This window comes from Malania oleifera, chromosome 1 (assembly GCF_029873635.1).
Source record: "Malania oleifera isolate guangnan ecotype guangnan chromosome 1, ASM2987363v1, whole genome shotgun sequence".
NCBI classification, from domain to species: Eukaryota; Viridiplantae; Streptophyta; class Magnoliopsida; order Santalales; family Ximeniaceae; genus Malania; species Malania oleifera.
Genome location: NC_080417.1, coordinates 758964 through 779978, shown reverse-complemented (window position 1 = coordinate 779978; position 21015 = coordinate 758964). Strand labels below are relative to the sequence as shown.

Sequence of the window (21015 nt, the reverse complement as noted above, 5' to 3'; positions counted from 1 at the left end):
TATAATCAAGAAAAATAAATAAGTGACTTGGAATTCCTTATGTAGAAGTGTTGAATTTAATAAGTGTTGGATTAAAGAAGCCCTGAAAATTATAAGTGGCATTTGATTGTATTTAAATAAGTGTTATTATTAGTTTTAAATATAATTTAAATTAGAATTATTAAGATTTTTAGTTAACAATTTAAATAATAATTATTTTTAATTAATATTTAAATATTTTCTAATAAATAAAATAATATAAGATTTCCCTTTTTAATTAAATATAATCTTGTTATTAGTGTATATTTATAACGTATGACTGTTATATTAATTTATGATAAAAATTGTTGGCCTAACTAGACTCTTCAATCTTGTTTTGATGATAACAAATGAAGATATTTTTTTACATGTGTTGTTGAGTGACTGTATTTCAGGATTACATAACCCTACACTCATATTTGTCATGAAAGCAAGCTGCAACTCAAAGCCAAAACAAGAGAAAACTTCACCGAGTGTTTAAGCATTAAAAGACAAATGAAAAATCTTAAAGACCTAGAAGGACTCGAAGTTAAGAGGAATATCAAGAGACTTGCAGATTTAGTACTTAAATGTCATATTCAATAAAGTTGTTTGTAAGTACTCCATATCAAATATAATTTAGAAATATTAAGCTCTTTAGGGGAAATACATGGACTTAGAGACCTATTTTAAAATCCCAAAAAATGTTTTATGAAAGACCAAAGCAAGAGAGCAAAACTAAAATTGAAAACCAAAAATGAAAAATCAGAAAGAGGACTGATCAGCTGACTGATCAGAAATACTCTGGGTTCACTCAGCTGACTGGTAGAAAATCTACAGCAAAGTTAACTGCCCAGCCGACTGACTCAATGAATTGAAATCACCCAACCGATTGACAGTGCCCAGCTGACTGACTTATTTTGAACTGTGTCACGCCAGCCAAGTGACAATTTCCTTATTTTAATTTCTAGCAGACAGAAGGGTGTCAGCCGCTGTCCAGCTGATTGACCCTGTGGAAATATACTACCCAGTCGTCTAGTCAGCTGATTGACTCCATGGGATTTGATTTTTTAAACTCCAACGAAAAAAATTCAAAAATTGGTTTTTCAATTATGAACGTTATAAAAATTTGGTGGACACTCCAAGTCACTTGGGGAACAAGGAAACTAATCCTAAATTGCCTATAAATCCTCCTTTAATCCTAAGAATTCAATCACCAAGTAATCACTCGACACTCTTACATTCAAAGCTTACAATCTCTCTCAAAGCTCTCTATTGCTCACACTCTATCTGGGAGATAACTTCTGAAATCGTTGCTGAATCATCAAACCACGGTTCTTACACTAAGTTTTATCAATCAACGAACCTTTAGTGATCTCTATACTTTAGCTTCATACTTTTTTTATTATTATTTGATTGAAGTATAATCTGTGCTCTAACTTGTACAACTCTACTATGTTTTGAGAGTTTCTTTGTACTCAAATTATAGTAGCCTTCTCATTGTATTATTGACGGTTCAAAGTTGATTTGAATCGTTGTACCAAACGGGGATTGATTGCTTGGAGAGGTTTCTTCCTGAAAAAGAGGGAATATTGTAAAAGGTTTGCTCTGCCAAGAAAGGAGCATACTTAGCAGAATCTTTTGGTAGAATTGACCAAAGGCGAGGACGTAAGCTAGGGATAAGCCAAACCTCGTAAATCTCGGTATTTTTCTCATCCTTACTCTTTTTATTTTCTGCACTATATATTCTTGTGTATGCTAAGTGTAGGTTGCAGAGCTTAAAATCAAAATTCTAAGAAGACTCTTGATTTTAGAAAGTATGTTTCAATTAACCGTTTGCGGAAACCCATAAGGGAGTACGTTGGTTAATTTGCGGAAATCTTAATCAAGAGAAACGCAATAAAATTTCATTGAAAGTAGGGTTTGCAAACAACTACAGGGCTGCTACCAAAAAGCATAACATTCTTGAATGATTGATTGATTTTCATATTTTGGTTGGTTGGATTGTATTTTTAAATTTTTAGTACTTTGTGGTGTGATTTGGTTGTGATCATAAGTTGATTAATTTACTTACATTATTGTTGTTGCCTTAAAACAAATAAGAAGTTGAAAAATAAGTTAAAATTTTTAATTAATCCAATTCACCCTCTCTTGGGAACGCTATTCTAATTTCAAAAATAATATTTTTAATTAAATTTTAAAATTTAATTTATTCTATGTGAAAATTTAAATGAATAAATGATTCTTTGCTCCAAAAATTTATTTTATTATTATAATAATAAATAAATTAAAAAGGAGAAGACAAAAAATTAAAACAGCCCATGTTACAAATTGCAGTTAAACAGATTTTTGGAAATGGAATATTTAGGATTATTAATAAAAAAAAATTAAATGCACAGTAAATCTTACTGGAATAAGCAGCGAGATTTAAATGTTAACCCAATGAGTGTTGATGCGTGATAAGAAAATCTCGCTACTTAGTGCAGCGAGATTTACTTAGAAAAAAAACTGGTCTTGACACGTGACAAATCTCGCTGTTTGGTCCAATGAGATTGCATAAGCGTCATTTTGAAAAATATTTTTTCGGATAGGGTATTATTTAATATATTATTTTAAAATAATAATAAATCAGGAAAAAAACATTTACACATTTATGCATATTTATTTATTTATTTGAAAATATGCAAATCAAGGACAACCAAAATTGACAAAGATTACAATGGATGTCATAAAATAGATCTCTTTCTTTTATTCTATTTCAAATATAATTTTAACCAATTAAATTTTACAAATATTTCTTAAATACCTATTGTGCCCCTCCTCCCGCTGTTCTTACAAGAAGCTTCTGTTCTGTGCCCCGACCGCCTCAACTCCTAATTGAAAACAGAAAAAATGGAGGGAGGCGTTCCGTTTGGGAAAAGGTGGCTCTTTCTACAGGGAGGAGGAGGAAGAAGATGGTTTGATGCATGAAGAAATAGCACTGGTACTGAAGCTTTTCTGTTTCTTCTTCTTCTTTGGGTCAATGATTCAATGAGGGTTTAAAGAGCAAAAAGTGGGTAATATGCACATCTTATGATGAGGAGAGGGGCAGAAGGAAGAAGCTGCGATGAACATTCGCCAAAGTATTACGGGGTTTGTGCTGTTGGAGGAATGCTCAGTGCTGGAACCACCCATCTCGCCATTACTCCTCTCGATGTCTTAAAAGTCAATATGCAAGTGAGCTTCATCTTCTTCTTCTTTTCCCTGCTCGTTTCATTCTCGTAGGTTTCTTTTGTTCTTCTCCTTCTTCTGTTTTTGTTCTGTTTGTTTCTCTCCAAATTCATTTGTTGCCTATCAACTGTTGCGCGCATGGGTGTTTGCATATTTTCCCTTTTTTTTTTTTTTGGGGAGCTGTTGATTCAATGTAATATCTTTGGATTAGGTTAACCGTCACTAATACTTCGATTGAAGGTAGTGCCCTTTTGAGTTTTCATTGCAATCGTGTATGTTCGGCATCAAAAACCTTTATTTTGGAATTTGGGTTTGTGGGTTGCCTCAGTCGCGCGGTATATACTTTGCAGACTCTTAAACAGTTAAATCAGACGAACCCACACTATAAATGCTCCTCTTCCCATTCTTTCTGTGAATTGCCCGATCTTTACTGAAAAGTAGAGAGAAGAAAAAGAAGGAGAAGGAGAAAAAAAATCTAACATTATGTTTGGGAGTTCAAAAAGGAGGGAATGGAAGAGTTCCCAAGTTAATTCTAAAGGAAGGGAATGAAAGGGAAAAGACTCGAGAAAGGATGAGGCGCTTACCCTCCCCTTGTTTGGATGTTAAATTAGTTCTCATATTGAAATTTGCTGCTTTGAAGGGTTTGCATTTTGGGGTTTCAGCGGGAATGAGGAATCCCTGCAATCTCCTTCCCCTTATATATATATATATAACTCCCAAGCAGAGCTGTTATTAGATTCCTTCTTCCATATACTCTCCGACAAAATGTTTAAGGAGGGAAAAGAAAAGAAAATGAAAACTAGTGTTTTCATATTTTTGAATAGTTTGTCCCCATTTCTACCCATCTCTCTGATTTGGGGGAGAAAAAAAGTGGTTCTTTTCCTGCATTTTTTTTTCTCTCCACTTTGCTCTTGTTCTTTTCTCTTCTATCACTCTATGGAAACCATACAAAAGAAATGGAGAAAAATCCAAATATTTTCTCTCCTCTTTTTTTCACATCTCTGACCAAATGGAGGGTTAAACTTATTATGACTTATTTGGGAGGTTTCTGCCTCAATGCCTATTTTTTGTATCAACAAAGCTTGACATATTAATCCATTATTTTTAGGTGCATCCAATCAAGTATTGCAGCATTTCCTCATGTTTTGCCACTTTAGTGAGAGAACAAGGCCCTTCAGTTCTTTGGAGAGGTTGGTCTGGTAAGTTCTTCGGTTATGGTATTCAAGGTGGTTGCAGATTTGGTTTATATGAATACTTCAAGAAGCTTTACTCAGATGTGAGGGTAGATGGCAACATGAGTGCCACTTTTTTCTTAAGCAGTGCATCTGCTGAAGTAATAGCCAATGTGGCTCTCTGTCCTTTTGAGGCTATTAAAGTTAGGGTTCAGGCTCAGCCTGATTTTGCAAAGGGATTGATTGATGGCTTTCCAAGAATATATGCTTCTGAAGGCCTCTATGGGTAAAGAATCTTAGAAAAATTTTTATCTTTCTGTTAAATCTCTCTTTTATTGGAGGCTATTTCTGATTTTTTTTGTTGCAGATTTTACAGGGGTCTTGTTCCACTTTGGGGTCGAAACCTTCCATGTAATCACACAGTTATTTGAAATTTCTAAATTCCTCTTTTGATTAATATTGGATGCCTTTCTACATTTTAGATCACAAGATTATCCTTTTCATCTAATATTTTGAAAGTTTGGAGTAATTATGATAAAAGTTGACAGATGCATGGGCAGTTGGTCTATCAAATATCCCCACTAGCATATGAATCAACACAACAGTCAACCAGGTATTGAAGAGTAAATTACCCCTGGAGGCTGAGAATCACCTTCTTAATTTGGTATCACACTACATATGTACTGCTAGTTTACTCCCTGACAGAGAATACCTGATTCATTGATTGCATTGACTGATTGTGGTTAGAAGTGGATTAGGCTGACATTAGGCTAGACTACACTTGGCTCCAAATATCTTAATCAATTGTTAGATTCGTAATATGCTTGACTATTAAGCATAAATCTGTTATTTTCCTAGCTGTAAGTTTGGAGTAATTATTATAAAAGTTGACAGATGCATGGGCAGTTGGTCCATCAAATATCCCGACTAGCATATGAATCAACACAACAGTCAACCAGGTATTAAAGAGTAAATTACCGCGGAAGCTGAGAATCACCTTCTTAATTTGGTATCACACTGCATATGTACCGTTAGTTTGCTCCCTGACAGACCTGATTCATTGATTGCATTGACTGATTGTGGTTAGAAGTGGATAGGCTGACGACAGGCTAGACTACACTTGGCTCCACACATCTTGGTCATTTGTTATGTTTGTAATATGCTTGACTTATTAAGCATAAATCTGTTATTTTCCTAGCTGTTCAATGTGTATCTGTTGCTTATTAGTTTTTCTGATTTTTTATTTATTTTTTGTTGCAGTCTCAATGATTATGTTCTCAACTTTTGAGCATTCTGCGGATTTTTTATACCGTAATATCATGCAGAGAAGGAAGGACGATTGCTCTACAGCTCAACAGCTTGGGGTGACTTGTTTAGCGGGCTATGCTGCGGGAGCTGTTGGATCCCTTGTTTCTAATCCTGCTGACAACATTGTTGCCTCTCTTTATAACAAAAAGGCTGATAGCCTCATGTGGGTAAGTCCCTTTATTTTGTTTTAGTTTGTTTAGTATCGCCTCCTTGGCTCCAAATTATAGTTCAGCTGTTAGGTTTAAACTTGAACTTTCACATAAGCAGGTTGTCAAGAAAATTGGGTTTGTCAATTTATTTACAAGAAGCCTTCCCATTAGGATAATGCTTGTCGGACCAGTTGTTACACTGCAATGGTTATTCTACGACACCATTAAAGTGATCAGTGGATTGTAAGTTCATTTTGCTCAACTAGTTTGGTATTCTGTTCATTAGATGCGTGTGCTACTGTATTTGAAAGATATGTCGTTTGAAAAATGTTATCCTTTATTGCTTTTATGATGATGTGGTCTTTTAAATGGAAATTTTGCTGCAGGCCAACGAGTGGTGGGCTTAGCACTGATTTAGGAGGGGAGGATGGATCATGAAAAAAGGGTGCAGTTGGAGACTTGCAGTTCAGTAATTTTAGAAACAGGGGGCACGCGTTTTTTTTTTTTTTTTTTTTCCAAAATTTGAGAAACTACCAGAGAGTTAACTTTTGGGATTCTTGTGAGGGTTGCTGTTTTCTTTTCCTTTTTTTTTGCCTGCCACCATTTTGTGGGAATATTGAGTTTGCTTTCTGGGGAAAGAGGATATGACTTTGTTGATAATAAATTTGTACTAGACTTTAAAGTTAGAACCTGAGTGGAGTTAGAAAGGCTTTACTTCATAAAGGATTTATGCTAATCCCATAGCGTAAATCAAGATATCCCTAATTAGTCATCAATTTACATTGGTTCATTTCTTTTTGAGTGAGAGGATGAGTATTGATGCACAGTGAGATAGAGATGGCGTGTGCGTGTGAAAGATAGCTAAGTGTGAAGTAACTTTTATGAAGGTATTAATTTTGCATGCGAGTTTAAATTTTTATAATTGAGATGGCTAACTTAGATTCATGTTATGAAATTTCCCCCCTATCGTCATTTTATTTTCTTGGATTCATGCACGATTCCACTTTTTCTTTCCTTTTTTAATTCAAGTTACTTTAGTATGCTTGCAAGTCGAGGTCAAGCTCATGTACTCAGCTCACAGGTTTGTGAGGTTAATCATTGTTTAATTTTAAAATCATAATGTGTACTATATATATATAGTACACATTATATTGGTATCATAATTTATTATATATTATAAGTTATATAGATAAGTTTCCAATAATGGAGTTGAATTTGGAAGATGGGAAAACAAGTCATTCTCAGGAAATCACTTGGGTCTGATCATCCAATCTTGGCTTTGATTATGTCATGGCCCATTTATATTTGAAAGATTTTTTTTTGACGTCTCTTTGAAAGCAGCGCACCCTTTCCTATGAACCATAAAATGAAATATGGTTGGTGGATGATAGATTTGTCAATTTTGACTGCTTGCATGGTGAGAAAAGAAAATAAAAAGAGAGATTGAGAAGAGAGAGAAGCAGAAGGAGAGAATTGGAAACAAAGAAGAGTTTGAAAAGAAAGAGAAGCAGAGAGAGAGAGACAGTGAGAATTACCAAAAAAGGAGCTCCAGCAAGCTTCAATAGTGGTCACTGGTCAGCCAAGGCGCTTGATAGTATGTCAGTAGCAGCGACGATGGATGCCTATAGGTGGCTCAGTCGCCCGCCTAGGGGTGGCTCGACCGCTCCGATCTCCCCATGTGTATGCATAACCGAGATTGTTTACACCGGTGGGGCTTCATATGCTATCCATCCCATTCCCTTCCCATCTTATTACCACACTACACATTACCGCAGCATAACAAGTACATCTTTCTTCAATATATTCACTCGCGCACACACACACACACACACAGATATATATATATATATATATAGACCAACTAGATTGTAGAGGAACCATCACAGGTTGCCTTCATTCTCCTTGGTACCTGAAATGCAGAAGTTTGGAGCAATCAAACCACATCTCAGTAGAGATCCTTGTCACCCATTTTGGTGAGCTCATGGAGTATTTTAAAGAATATAAAATTCAACCCCCAACATTTGAATGAGATTTATTGATGATAAATTAAAATAAAGAATAGTTCTCAAGAATCCAATTTATGCCAAGATGCTCCATTATGCATATCCTTCTAAATTTTATCATAGATTTCAACCATTTGAGTTATCATGCCAAGACAAGCAAATTTACTATCCTTCTAAATTTTAATCAACAGGTGGAATCTCAAAATTGTGAAGCAAATAGGCTAAAGCATATAACATCAGACTGAATTGATATTTCGTTTATGACATTGATTTCATGTTACATCCAAACAATGAAATTAAATCATATATTCCATTACAGAAATTCAATTCTAAACTTCATTCCATTTCCTTCGTCATCCCATTCAGTGAACCAAAGAGACTTGTAAGCTCTTAGATTTTCTTAGAGACAAAATTACAAAAGGTTGTAGCATAAGACAAAGCAAAGTTGACACTAAACCCAACAATAAATATGTGCCCTTCCATCTTAATTCCTTCTTGCTCAAAGGAAATTGATGTGAAAATATGTCACTTGTCAATGCTCCAATGTAACCTATCTTCGAATAACTTGTACATCAAAACCAATATTTTAAAAGGCGAAAGAGAGGATGTGTGAGCCTTAAGATGTTGGAGAATAACCCTTTTAAGAATTTTTTTTATAAATAAAAATATGTAAACAAATTACATGTATTTTAAAAATTAAGAAAATCATATATATAATGTAAACAAAATCAAATATCATTTGCAAACTACTTATTAGGCATTTAAAAATTATTAAATTAAATATATTATGTAGATCATGACAAAAGATAATTATAACTTTGCGAGGTTCAAATTATTTTTAAGACCTAAGATGTTATACTTCAAAAAATCAACCCATTATATCAATTCACTTATTTTAGAAAGTTCAAGGTTCAAAAATTTTATAAATAATTTCTTATTTTATAACAATCCTTTTATACAAAATGAACTTAAAATTTTCTAATTTACTCAGATTCATGTTAACAGGATTTGGTGAATTTTACGTTGACCATCAACTACCTAACATAAATGCTACTCCTTTATCCAAGCTGGCTGCAGTGTAAGTAAGAACAATTTGTGTTACACAAGTAGAACATGTACATATTGTTTCAATATTGGAAAAAATAAAAATAAATAAATAATCCAAACAATTTACAAAATTAAGTAATCTAGACAACTTAAGAAGAAAGAACTTAATAGCTCTTAAACTAGTAAAGGACTTGTTATTATCGTTGTCATGATGCACTGAAAATTTTCTGACCAAAGTCACTCCCCCAAAATGCCTAAGCCTCACTTTTATACTAAATACGTTATGTAATGCATTAGTCTTCATGAGATTTGATATTTTAGATTAAGCCCTAAATTGTTTTAGGCCTTCCCCTGCCTTGAGGCAGACGTCGCTGGAGCCTTTTGGAACATTGCAAAACAATTGCAATACCAGTGCCCAGGACTTTATTTTGGAAAAAACTAAATTTAAAAACAAAAAACAAAAAACAAAAGCAAATTACAAGCAATTGGCAAGGATATGATCTACAGCAATATATATCATCAAATGACCTGAGACGTGCTTGTAGATAACAGCATCACACCATTAATGGCAGCCAAAATCCCATTCTGTATGATAAGGCTACTCCAGTTAAAGCAATTAGGAAAAAGAAAATGAAAAAAAAAAAAAAAAAACTATTTATTTAGCAGCAATGCTTCGGATTTGAACTTTGAAGCCAGCCAAAATCATTCTCACACATAGCTGTCGATCAGTGATTTCCTCATCTCATCGACAATGGCACTTGGTTGGGCTTCCCTCAATTTGAAGACGCTCTCAATAACAGAGAGTTCAGTAGCTGTGGTGTCTGACCCACAAAAAGCTGTCCAGTCATTTACCGTCATGCCAGCAGCAATCACTTCGCTACCACGGTTCACAGTGCCAGCCACTAAAGGCACCTGAAGGAGTGTAGAAAGTTCATCCAAATCTTCAATGGAAGTATGGGGATGAACCTGAAGCACCAAAAGATTTTGGTGAAAATGCAGCAAAACAATATCCTTGGACATCAGCTCAAAAAGAAAATTTCTTACCAAGCCACCTCTGTTCGAAAATGCACAATAGCTACCCACAAGAATATTGCCAGCAATTGTCTGCCTAAAAACTTCCACTCCAAGAACATCTGCGATCATCTCTTCAGTTTCCTGATCAAAATACACAAACCAAGACCATCAGAATCCAGAACACAGTATAGATTAATTTAGTATGCAACAGAGTGAAACACCATACTCAACCTAAGCTGATCAGAGTAAAGATCCAATGCATTAAGTTTCAAAAGAAGAGATAATATCAAAACACTACAACAATAGCTTGGTATAGGAAGTTGAGGCATAGTGACAACATCTTTTCAGAGCATCTTGAACTTATTGGGTATTCAAGAATCAAGGCTCGAGAGGCCTTGTTAGAGAGAGAGAGAGAGAGGAGGGGGGGGGGGGGGTTGATCATATTCATACTCTTCCACATCAGTGATGCCTTTGTAACAGAATTATTTGGATAATGGATTTCTTCTCCTAAGTTGCATAGTAAATATGGAACATTTATTCAGGTAAAATGTCCCAAAAGGTATCGATTCTTTCAATCTATGGTTACACCCATGCTGACTTTGGCCAATGAAAAGCTTTTTCAGAGTTAATCACAGAAGGTAACTGATGTTGATTTAGGAGGGCTTCAAGAAGAGCAATTCAATTTGTGAATCTGATTAACTTCACCACCATTATTGCTGTAGATGATTATGTTGATTGGAAAATTGAATCTACAGGAATATTTTTTAAAAATTCAGCCTGGAATTATCTAACGAAGAATCTGTAGGTGAATTGGTGTCCAATACTCTGGTCTGAACATTAAATTTCTAAGCATTCATTCATTGGTTGGCTTGCCATGTTACTCCCAACTTTGGAAAGACTCGTCTCTTGGGGGAAGATTCATTCTTCTATTGTGTTTTTTTGAGGCTCACCTGGAGGATGAGGACCGTCTGTTTTTCAGCTGTATTGTCTCTAAATCAGTTTGATCCTGAACTGATCTTACCTGGGATTGCAAATCCCAAATTTGTCTATGACGAGTGAATCTAATTGAGTTAGTGCCTTCAATTGATTTCTTCTGTGTAATATACTAATTGATAGGGCCTCACTGGTAAGTGCCACAAGATCTCACACATTGGAACCCATGGTTATGGACCCAATCCATTTGTATGAATTTTCAAGCTACTTATTAGACTCTGCAAGAGCTTTCATCAATTGGCAAGAAGATCTGTCCTGGATACTGACCTTTAGTTCATAATATTCTCCAACATGTAAGATGTAGATACCATGGAGATAGGAGACACAGTGGACTCCTGCAGCTGGCTGTTCTTTTTTTTCATTTTGTTTGATTTGTTATGTATTTTTTCCTTCAAACTAATATATTCTTCTTATCTTCTTGTTCTTATTCTTCTCATTCTAATAATAACAACAACAACAACAACAAACCAAGCGTTATGTCCCACTAAGTGGGGACAGCTATATGAATCCTTTTCCTACCAATTTACACAATCATGGGCAATTTCCTCCAACAAATTCAGGGCTATTAAACCCTTACTATCTCATTCCAAGCTATTTTAAGTCTAGCCCTATCCTTTCTATTGCAAATCATAGTAACTAGATCACTCCTCAATGGCGCACTATTTGGCCAACGTTCTACATACCCAAACCATATGAGTCACCCTCCCTTATCTTTTACAAGAATTATGTCTAACTCGCAGCAAATTTTTTTTAATAACAAAGGAAGAAATGTTAGGAAATAGAATGTACAATCATAGCAAGAATATTAAATACTCAAAAAGAAAAGGAGAAAAACAAAAGCTAAAAAACAAAAGATTCACCTCAGATTTGCCATCATCAAGCCTAACTTCATTTTCTCCTTGATCAGACAACATGAGGCCCAAGTCATCCAACAAACTTTGAGTTTCAAGGCCCTTCCCAGAAATTTCTTAAATTGGAGTAGCCAAAATTCCATCCTTTACCTTTTGTTCTTCTATAGGAACATCATCTTCAAAAATATTAAAATTCCATCTAAGCCTTCTAAAGGAGGCGACATGTAAAATAAATCTCTAAGGTGATCAGTAGAGGAATCAGAAGAATAACCATGTTGATCCCGAATTTGATCCAAAAGCAAGCCTCTCACAGAATCAAAGTCGCTGCTGCATGCACTATCATCATCTAAAACATCCCCCCATCTCTTATTATCCTTACAGGTACTGGCCCTCACCAATTGGTTCCTCCCCTATACTTAATCCACCTTTCGGATCTCTCAATAATTTTTTTTTGTTATTTCACTAGATGAATCTCAAATTTCTTCAAGATGTTTCTTCATTTCAAAAACTTACTATGAATATGTTCATTCCTTAATTTATATTTTATACCATTCATCCACTTTTAACATTTCCATCTCGGCAACTTTTACTTTTTTGATGTATTGTTTCTTAGTTGCCCAACATTCTAATCCATATAGTATAGTTGGTCTTATAGTTGTCCTATATAATTTTCCTTTTAATGTTAACGGTATTCTACAATCACAACACACCTTAAGCACTTCTCCATTTTAACCAACCTACTTTTAACTCTATGGATTACATCTTCTTCAATTTCTCCTTCAGCTTGCATAATAGATCTAAGGTATCAAAATCTACTAGTGCTATTGATTTTTTACTATCAAGTATAATCTTTTATGCACCATTCCCCCAACTATGATTGAAATTACATTTATATTCTGTCTTATTTCTACTTATCTTAAAACCTATAGATTCTAAAGCTTCTCTCCATAATTCTAACTTATATTCTACTTTGACCCTAGTTAGCTAGTCGTTGACCTAGCAGAAGAAAATGCTCTCAATTCAGTGAATTGGAGGAAAAGAAATCATGTAGCCAACCCCACCTAGTGGGACTTAAGGCTTGCTGCTGTTCTTTTTGATCAATCAAGACAATATCATCTGCAAACATACATCACATAACTTCATTTTAGATTATTCCTAGTAAATTCATCCATCACTAGGGAAAAAAGATAAGGGCTCAAAGCAGATCCCTAATGTGCACCTATTACGATTGGAAGTTCCCCAGCCTCTCTATGTGTAGTCCTAATACTAGTCATTACTCCACTATACATATCTTTAATATCATCAGTATACCTATTACATAAGCCCTTTATAAAAAAAATCCACCATAGAACTTCCTTAGAAACCCTATCATACACTTTCTCTAAGCCAATAAAAATAACATGCAAGTGCCTTATCTTTTCTATAATTTTTCCATTCATCTTCCTAGAAGATATAGGACTTTTTAAGTAGATCTCCCATGCATAAAACCAAATCTTAATCTTTATCCAACTATCTTTTCACCGTTTCATTATATGATCCATAAGTGTAATTTCACGATAGTTATTACAATTTAAAATATCTCTTTGTATATGACTATTAAAGTGTTTTTCCTCCATTTGTCTACCAATTTTTTAATCTTTTTAATTGTTTTAAATAAATTTGTTAACCATATAATCCATTATCACCTAGGCATAACCAAACTTCAATTGGAATGTTATCTGATCTCGTAATTGTTCCATTTTTCATCTTTTCTAATGCTAACCTAACTTCATTAACTCTAATAAATATCATATTTTTAGCCTTTTCCTTATTTGTCAATTCTAAGATTAGTCCTTCTACTTGATTTTCATTAAATAGCTTATTAAAGTAACTCCATTATCTTTCTTTTATGTGTTCTACCCTAACCAAGACAATATCATCCTTACTTTTTATACATTTTACATTCAAATCCTTGCTCTTTCATTCTCTAGATCTAGCAAGTTTAAATATGTATCTTACTCCTTCTATATACAATTTAGTATATAAATTATTATGTGATCTATGTTTTGTTGACTTTTTGAGTCTTATCTCGTTTTGATAATAACAAATCACAACATCTCATTTGTGCGTCAAGTGTATGAACATGAATAAGTTTCAGAAAGCACAAATGAACGATGAAAAATGGAAGCCATGAAGCACTCAAACGAGCACATCATTTGGCACATTCCATGGTATACTGAAGAGCAAAGCTTGAAAACATGTGTATTTTTTAGTTGTAATGCATTTAAGTTTCAAATGTACATGCATATCTTATTTGATTTGAGATGAGGCTCACTCATGACCTTAGATTGACCTTAGGAACTCAAGTTTTCAAAGAAAACCTTTTTATTAAAAGTGATAAACAAATACAAAAAGGTTTGAAATAAGTTTGAAATTGAAAACGGCTGAAAATCTCAAGATTATAAGGGGTTTAGTCAACTGGATATAAAGCCCGATCGACCGAAGTTCATTAGTATTATGATTCGGTTGACTGGATCATTGCTCAGTCAACCGAATCTCACGAATATGGAAAATCGCCTTGGGTTCAGTCGACCAAACCTCCATTCGGTCGACCGGAACTCTCAGGTAAGACCAAGAAATGCCAGATTAATGGCCATATTTTTAAAATATAATATTATTTTAAAGGTCAAATGGTCACATAACGGCTATATCTTGCTTTAGCCTATAAATACCAAGCTAAAACACTTGGAGAAAACTTTTGATGAATCATTAAATACTCTTGAATCATTTGAGCATATTTTGTACTCTTTTCTCAAAATCAAAAGTTCTCATACTCTCTTTATTTGCAAAAGTCCATTTGTGAGAAAATCATTTCCTACTCCTTGAGCTTTATTGTTATCATTTGAGAATGCATTAGAAAGTTTATTCATAGTACGTATCAGCTCTTGAAGGAGCATTTGTTGTACACCAACCTTTATTTCCATTCGTATTTTGCGGTTCGGGTTTGAACCGTGCCAAGCGAGAGCATATCGCTTGGAGAGGTATCTCCCCCTACAAAGAGGGATAATGGGTGTCTCCGCCTGAGTGAAGGAGGGTTGTAATAGGTATCTCCCACCCGAGTGAAGTAGGGATTGTAGTGGCAGCTCCGCCCTGGTTTAAAGGAGCAAGATAGTGGAAATCCTCAAGTGGTTGTCTTGAGGCAGGACGTAGGCGAGTATAGCCAAATTTTGTAAATCGCGGTGTTGTTCTCTTTATCCTTACTCTCTTAAATTTTCCGCATTTGCATATTTATATTTATATCGTTGTGATTGTTGTACATGCTTTAAATTTAATTTCGATATCGATTGGGAATCGACTAAATAGTTAAATTTTTTAAAATACCCAATTCACCATTCTTTTGGGATAACACCAATCCTAACATGTTTAGTTTCACTAATGGCCTTTTTTACATCTTTTCTTCCCTTTTTATACTTTTCAAAGTCTTCCATGTTTCTACATTTTTGCCATGTTTTATACCATTTTTTTTGGGGGGGTATTTATGGCTTTTTGAACATCTTCATCCCACCACCAACTTCCTTTCCTATCCAAGAATCTTCCTTTTGATACACCTAAAATCTCTTTTACTATCTTTTTAATAGAGCTAGCTATCCTAATTCAAAGAATGTTTGAGTCTACACCATCCCCAATAGTCCAATCACTATATTTGATCATTTTATCTTTAAATTTTATTATATTTTCTCCTTTTAGGTTCCATCACCTAGTTCTCTTCCCCTCATTTATGTTATCCTTTCTCTTCCATTTTTTAATAAATATATCTAACACGAAAACATTATGTTGTGTAGTTAAGCTTTCAAGTGGGATAACTTTACAATATAATAATAATAATAATAATAATAATAATGTTATTATTATTATTATAAACAGCAACTCTCCCTCCCCCTCCCTCCCCCTCCCCCTCCCCCTCCCCCTCCCTTCTTATCGTTTTTTTTTTCCCTTCTAATAATAATTATTATTATTATTATTGTAAACAGCTCCTTATTCTGGAGACATGATAGTTGGCAGGACTACAGGACTGAGTTTGGGGCATCTTCTTCTAAGAATTTTAATTCTTGAAATCAGGATTTTATTGTTGGTTCAGAAGGGAATTCTGAAGATAAGGGAGTCAGCTCGGATAATTTGAAGAGTCAAAAGGTTACCTCTCATCATAAGGAAGTACAATTGGGTTTTAAAAGAAGTATTTTGAAAATAATTGGGATTCGTCTTGTGAAAAAAAAAATTATTTTGAGAGATTTTAAAAGTGTTTTAAGTATAGTGGGGGAGCCAATCGTTGAGAGAGTTAATACAAGGATATTAAGAGATGAGGGGGATGTTTCACAGGATGATAGTGGAGTTAGTAGTGGTTTTGAATGTGAGAAGGTTTACTTCTGGATCAAATTCGGAAGCAGCAAGGATATTTTTCCAACTCTTCTTCCAATTGTCTTGGGGATTTATCTTATGTGCCGCCTCCTCCTCTAGAAGGTTTAGATGGAATTATATTTTTGAGGATGATGTTTCTGAAGAACTGAAGGTAAAATATGGGATTTTGCCCACTCCAGTTCAAGAATCTGCTAAGAAAGACATTCAAACTCAGAATTTGTTGGATGGCTTGGACCTCACGTAGTCTGATCATGGAGGAAATGAAGTTAGGATCAATGGTGGTAAATCTAAGGCAAAAGAAGGGTCAGAGGGAATTAGTGAATTTGAAATGTTGGGTGAATTGTAATGGGAATGGACTAAAGAAGGATTTTTTTGCATAATTTTAACTTTATTTTATTTATTATTATTTTTTTATTTTATATTTTCTTTTTGTTCTTTGTATTTGTATTTTTTTTTTGAGGATTTATTATCCTTAATCTGATTATAAATTCTCTTTCTTAATTTATCTCTCTCCCTCCCTCCCTCCATTTAGCAAGTGAACTAGATGTAAATCTTGTCCTCATATTTTGCTTGAATGCAGAACATTTCTGGGGCAAGGGAGAAATCCAGAAAACTTTTAGGCCCCATTTGGAACTCAGAAAATATTTAGGAAAGGAAAATATCAAGGAATCCACATTTTCATGTTTGGTTATCAAGGAGTGAGAAAGAAAATAAAAAAATATACCAAATTTATGAACAAAAAATTGATTTTACACATTGATATTTAGTTTTTCCTAATTTTAAGTCACAGTAAAACAAACTTACATTTTTGATAGTATTTTATATAGAAGGAAAATAAGAGGGAATATAAGTTTCTCCTTATTTTCGTTTCCTTTCCTTTTCTCCAAACAAAATCCTTAATCCAAACGGACCCTTAATCTTCAGTCAGAAATTCAAAACCTTTAACCCCTAATACCTCATTTTGATATCCAGCACTGCCAGCCTTGTTATCATATTAGAGTCAACCATGGTTTTAAATCGCAGTAGCGGGTAGCGTAACATAACGGTAATGGGTGTAACGGGAAATGGGAGTAGCAGATGTTACGTAACGGGAAGCAGGTGTAACGGCCGTGAATTTTTTTGAAGCATGCAAAACCTTGCGCATATAAGCATACTTGCATGTTTTAAGCTTTTAGCTCTTCTTAGAAAGAGTTAGTGTATTTTGGATCCTTTAGTTTGAGTAACTAAGTTATTTGGTAAGGACAACAAGTTTACATTTGTTTTAAACCACCATTGATAGAAAAATTACGTGTGCGCATATTTATACTTCTCATTGTTCTTATCTGTGATAAATTCTCATGTGCGCTAAATTAATTAATAAAAAAAAATACATTATACACTACATTAATCTATTAGACACGTAAGACATACGAATAATACAAGTATAAAATAGCTAGAAAAGAAAGAAAAATGAAGTTGAAAAATATAGAACGTAAATATCACATTACTAATATTATCAAAATAAAATATTTTCCTAACAAGTTAGTATTTTCAAATTGTTAATTAATGCATCTCTTGTGAGTATTTAAAGAAATAGTAAATTTTGTAACATTGTCATCCTCATTTTAATCTTTTCCCCCCCACGCTAGATGGTATATTGAGAATGATTTATGAAAGAGAGGGGAAAAGTGAGAAGAAAAAGTAAAAAAATAAATTAAATTTTTTATGTAACAGTTCTGTAGCGGTTACGTAATGGCTGTAGCAGCCTTTACGTAACGGTCGTGGTACATAACGGCCGCTACAGCCATAATTTTTCTTCCCACCAAATTCGCGGTGTGTAACGGTATCAGTAACCCAAGAAACCGTTACGTAATGGCGTTACGTAAGTAAAAAAAAAATGAGCTTGCCCTAATCAGTTTACATGCTTCCTCATACTAAGCTCCTAAGGGAAAAAAAAATCCATCTCAAGTTTTATCCCAATTTGGAATTTGCTTTCCTATAGGCCTGCTCTAGAATTGAACTACTAAAGAATGAGTGGTCTCTTGTTTCAAAATAAGAACTCACGGATTTTAGATGTAGGATACGACCCATGAAACAACTTTCTCCAAATTATTGAGTCTATTTTGTACCGCAACCCATGCTACAATTAAATGACTTGAGATACCATGCTTAGTCCAGATTGCATTTGCCCAACTAACAGGATTCCTCCCATCACTGATAGCATCCCATGCTGAAGAGGATTAAACTACAGTAGTAGTTAGATATTAATAGATCTCATCTTCAGTAGCAGAATAAGGGGAGAAATTAAGAGCTGCTATGAAGGCTGCCCATTTGTCGTTATTCTTGGCCAATTCCAATTGTTGTCCTTTATGATGGAGATTGTCTTTTGAATCTACAGGAATTCCCAGTTCTACTGGACAGCAAAGTCCATAATGTGAAATTATGAGACTATATTGATGCCAATTGTCAAAGAATAAGAAAACTGATCTTCCATAACCTATACTGCACTTGATATTGTGGTAAACATAAAGGCCTTGCTTTGAGAATTTTTTTCCTGTGTCCATGAGCTCCCTGTAGAAGTCTTAGGCTCCATTTGGATCAATGGTTTTGTTTAAGGAAAGGAAAAGAAGGAAATCCATTTTCCTTTGTATTTTCTATCCACTTCAAATGTTTTAAAATGAAAATTTGTTCTAATATGACTAAAAATTAAGAAATATAAAATGTTAATCATGTGTAAAATCAAACTTTCATTCATTGATTTGCTATCTATTTTATTTTCCTTCTCACTTTCCTCAATAACCAAACAAGAAAAATTGGATTCCTTTATATTTTCCAAGTTCCAAATGGGGCTTAAATATCCCATATATTTTTCCCTTTGTTCATAGGTATGCATCCATATAACCCATAAGAGTGTTTTTCAAAAAGCAAATACGCCAGTGGAGTTTAGTTGCAGACACTATACTCCATTGAGCATATGCTTTTTTTTGTTTTTTTGGGTTGGGGGGGGGGGGGGGGGGTCCACGTCCCCCCAGGTTTGCCATGGAAACCCAAGAGAGAGAGAGATAGCACCTGGCCAAAAAGCACTACAGTGGCAACAGCAAGGTTAACCTCCTTAAGATACGATTACAGCACAGTACTTGTCAACTCAAAACCACGAGGAGGTAATCCGAAGTGGAGGCATTATCACATGGAGATCTATTCTTCTAACTGAATCTCTGGGTGATCATCACTATTTTATGAGTACATGCAGACAATTCATGGGTACAGAGTAGAGGATGCAGCTGGTGTTTTGCTACTATAAAATAAAGCAATCCCAAGAAACTTCCATATATCCACAAAAGAGGATTACTCTTTGTGGTTTATTTTAACATTTTACTTTTACCAAAGGCAGCATCCATCTAATGGGATCATAATACATACACACATGAAATTCCACTGTAATAATGTACAAAAGGATAAGCAAACTACAAAAGGGTCACTTAATCAAACAAGTATTATAACATTCTGAATATTTCTTCCAATAAAAGAATTCTTTTAAGAGCAAACTAGCTGCGTGTAAATATAAACAAGGAAAGAAATATGTGAACCAGTGGAAGTCTCTTCTTCAAATTAATTAACAATGAAAGAAACAGAATTTACCTTGTCAAGATCAGTGTGTGTAAGAGCAACATGGTCGTTGCATGCTATGCAGTTTCCCAGAGCAGAAAATCTCTCTTCAATGCGCTGGACAACTACTTGATCAGGCAGACTGTTTCTCAAGTGTTGGAGTTCTTCAATAGGAACAAAAAATAAAACGAATGCAAATCATCAAAAGAATGTCATTAAATGCGCATCAAGTAAATTAAAACAAAAGAAAATATAGTTAACAACTTAAAATGTATCTAAATAAATTTTATTGTATGTTTTTGCACAAGAACAGAAGCAATTAAGTCATACTGAGAGCACACAAGATGCAGGAAACACAATCTTCTTTCAAAACACAAACTTATTCCAGATATTCTTATTACGCTTATCCCATGCACTGTGACTTGAACAAATAAATTCTCCCAAATTTACATCAAGAATGGCATATCAAGGTGTAAAACGCAGGCATGCACCTCTTAGAGATGGTCAATCTCAGGCATGCATACAAAACTACAAATTGATCAACAATCCTACATGTAACAGTAAAGATGTTTTCCAGTGCTAGGAACAAATCAGTTCATTCAGCACAAGAATTTGATGTCATTGAACAAACTTTGAATTTAAGTTAAGCTTTAGCATGCAAGCTAGTTAATCTGAAAACATCATCTAATATAGGTCACAACTAAGAGAAACAAGGAACAATAAATTAAGACTAAAAGAGTCAATTGATGCATGGGCCCAAAATTTTTAAAAACACATAGATTCACATGTTTCGATCCCAGAATCTTATATTATAATGCTTTAAGTGAATTTTAGTAAATTTTAATCAATTTAAATATAGCATATACTACAAGTATTGGATGTCTCCTTGGTTTCTTTAGTTGCTATTGGCAAGAAGCAGCATGCATTTGCTACTTTTCACTACTTCACTAATTATAAGTGAAATTCAAACCAAGAAATCATAAATTTAAAGAAATATAAAATATAGAATGCCATATTTTGCACTCTTTTTAGTCTTCAATAGAATTTTTGTTATCCAAAAAATATAATATAGAATGGTCATGTGTGAAACAAAACAAAAATGAATACAATAGAACATCAAACAACAGAAAATATAAATAAATAGAATTGAAAAAAGAATTTAGAAAACAAACATATAGAATTAAATGGAGAAAAAGTTGGGTTAATTTGGATGTTAGTTATTAAAAAAAATGCATATTGAATGTCAAGGCAAATATTCTTTAAAGTAAAATTACTAAATAAACCAACTTAA

General features: G+C 34.1%; 2 protein-coding genes across 6 annotated transcripts in view; one reads left to right on the top strand and one right to left on the bottom strand.

Moving 5' to 3' along the window:
* Positions 1 to 2825: 2825 nt before the first annotated feature.
* LOC131150900 (mitochondrial phosphate carrier protein 1, mitochondrial-like) lies at positions 2826 to 6519 on the top strand. Its single transcript, XM_058101973.1, has 6 exons — positions 2826 to 3213; positions 4316 to 4665; positions 4747 to 4790; positions 5640 to 5854; positions 5955 to 6079; positions 6223 to 6519. Exons 1-6 carry the CDS (start codon positions 3070 to 3072, stop codon positions 6272 to 6274), a joined length of 930 nt encoding a protein of 309 aa, XP_057957956.1. The 5' UTR covers positions 2826 to 3069; the 3' UTR covers positions 6275 to 6519.
* Positions 6520 to 9371: 2852 nt separating this feature from the next.
* LOC131150874 (eukaryotic translation initiation factor 6-2) overlaps positions 9372 to 21015 on the bottom strand; it is a 29716-nt gene continuing 18072 nt past the window's right edge. For all 5 annotated transcript variants that reach the window (XM_058101934.1, XM_058101925.1, XM_058101943.1 and 2 more), the window contains 3 exons: positions 19758 to 19888; positions 9931 to 10041; positions 9372 to 9852 (listed from right to left, as the gene is read on the bottom strand). In XM_058101934.1, the coding sequence (XP_057957917.1) occupies positions 9595 to 9852; positions 9931 to 10041; positions 19758 to 19888 (500 nt within the window). In that variant the 3' untranslated portion in view covers positions 9372 to 9594. The remainder of the gene's footprint in view (positions 9853 to 9930; positions 10042 to 19757; positions 19889 to 21015) is intronic.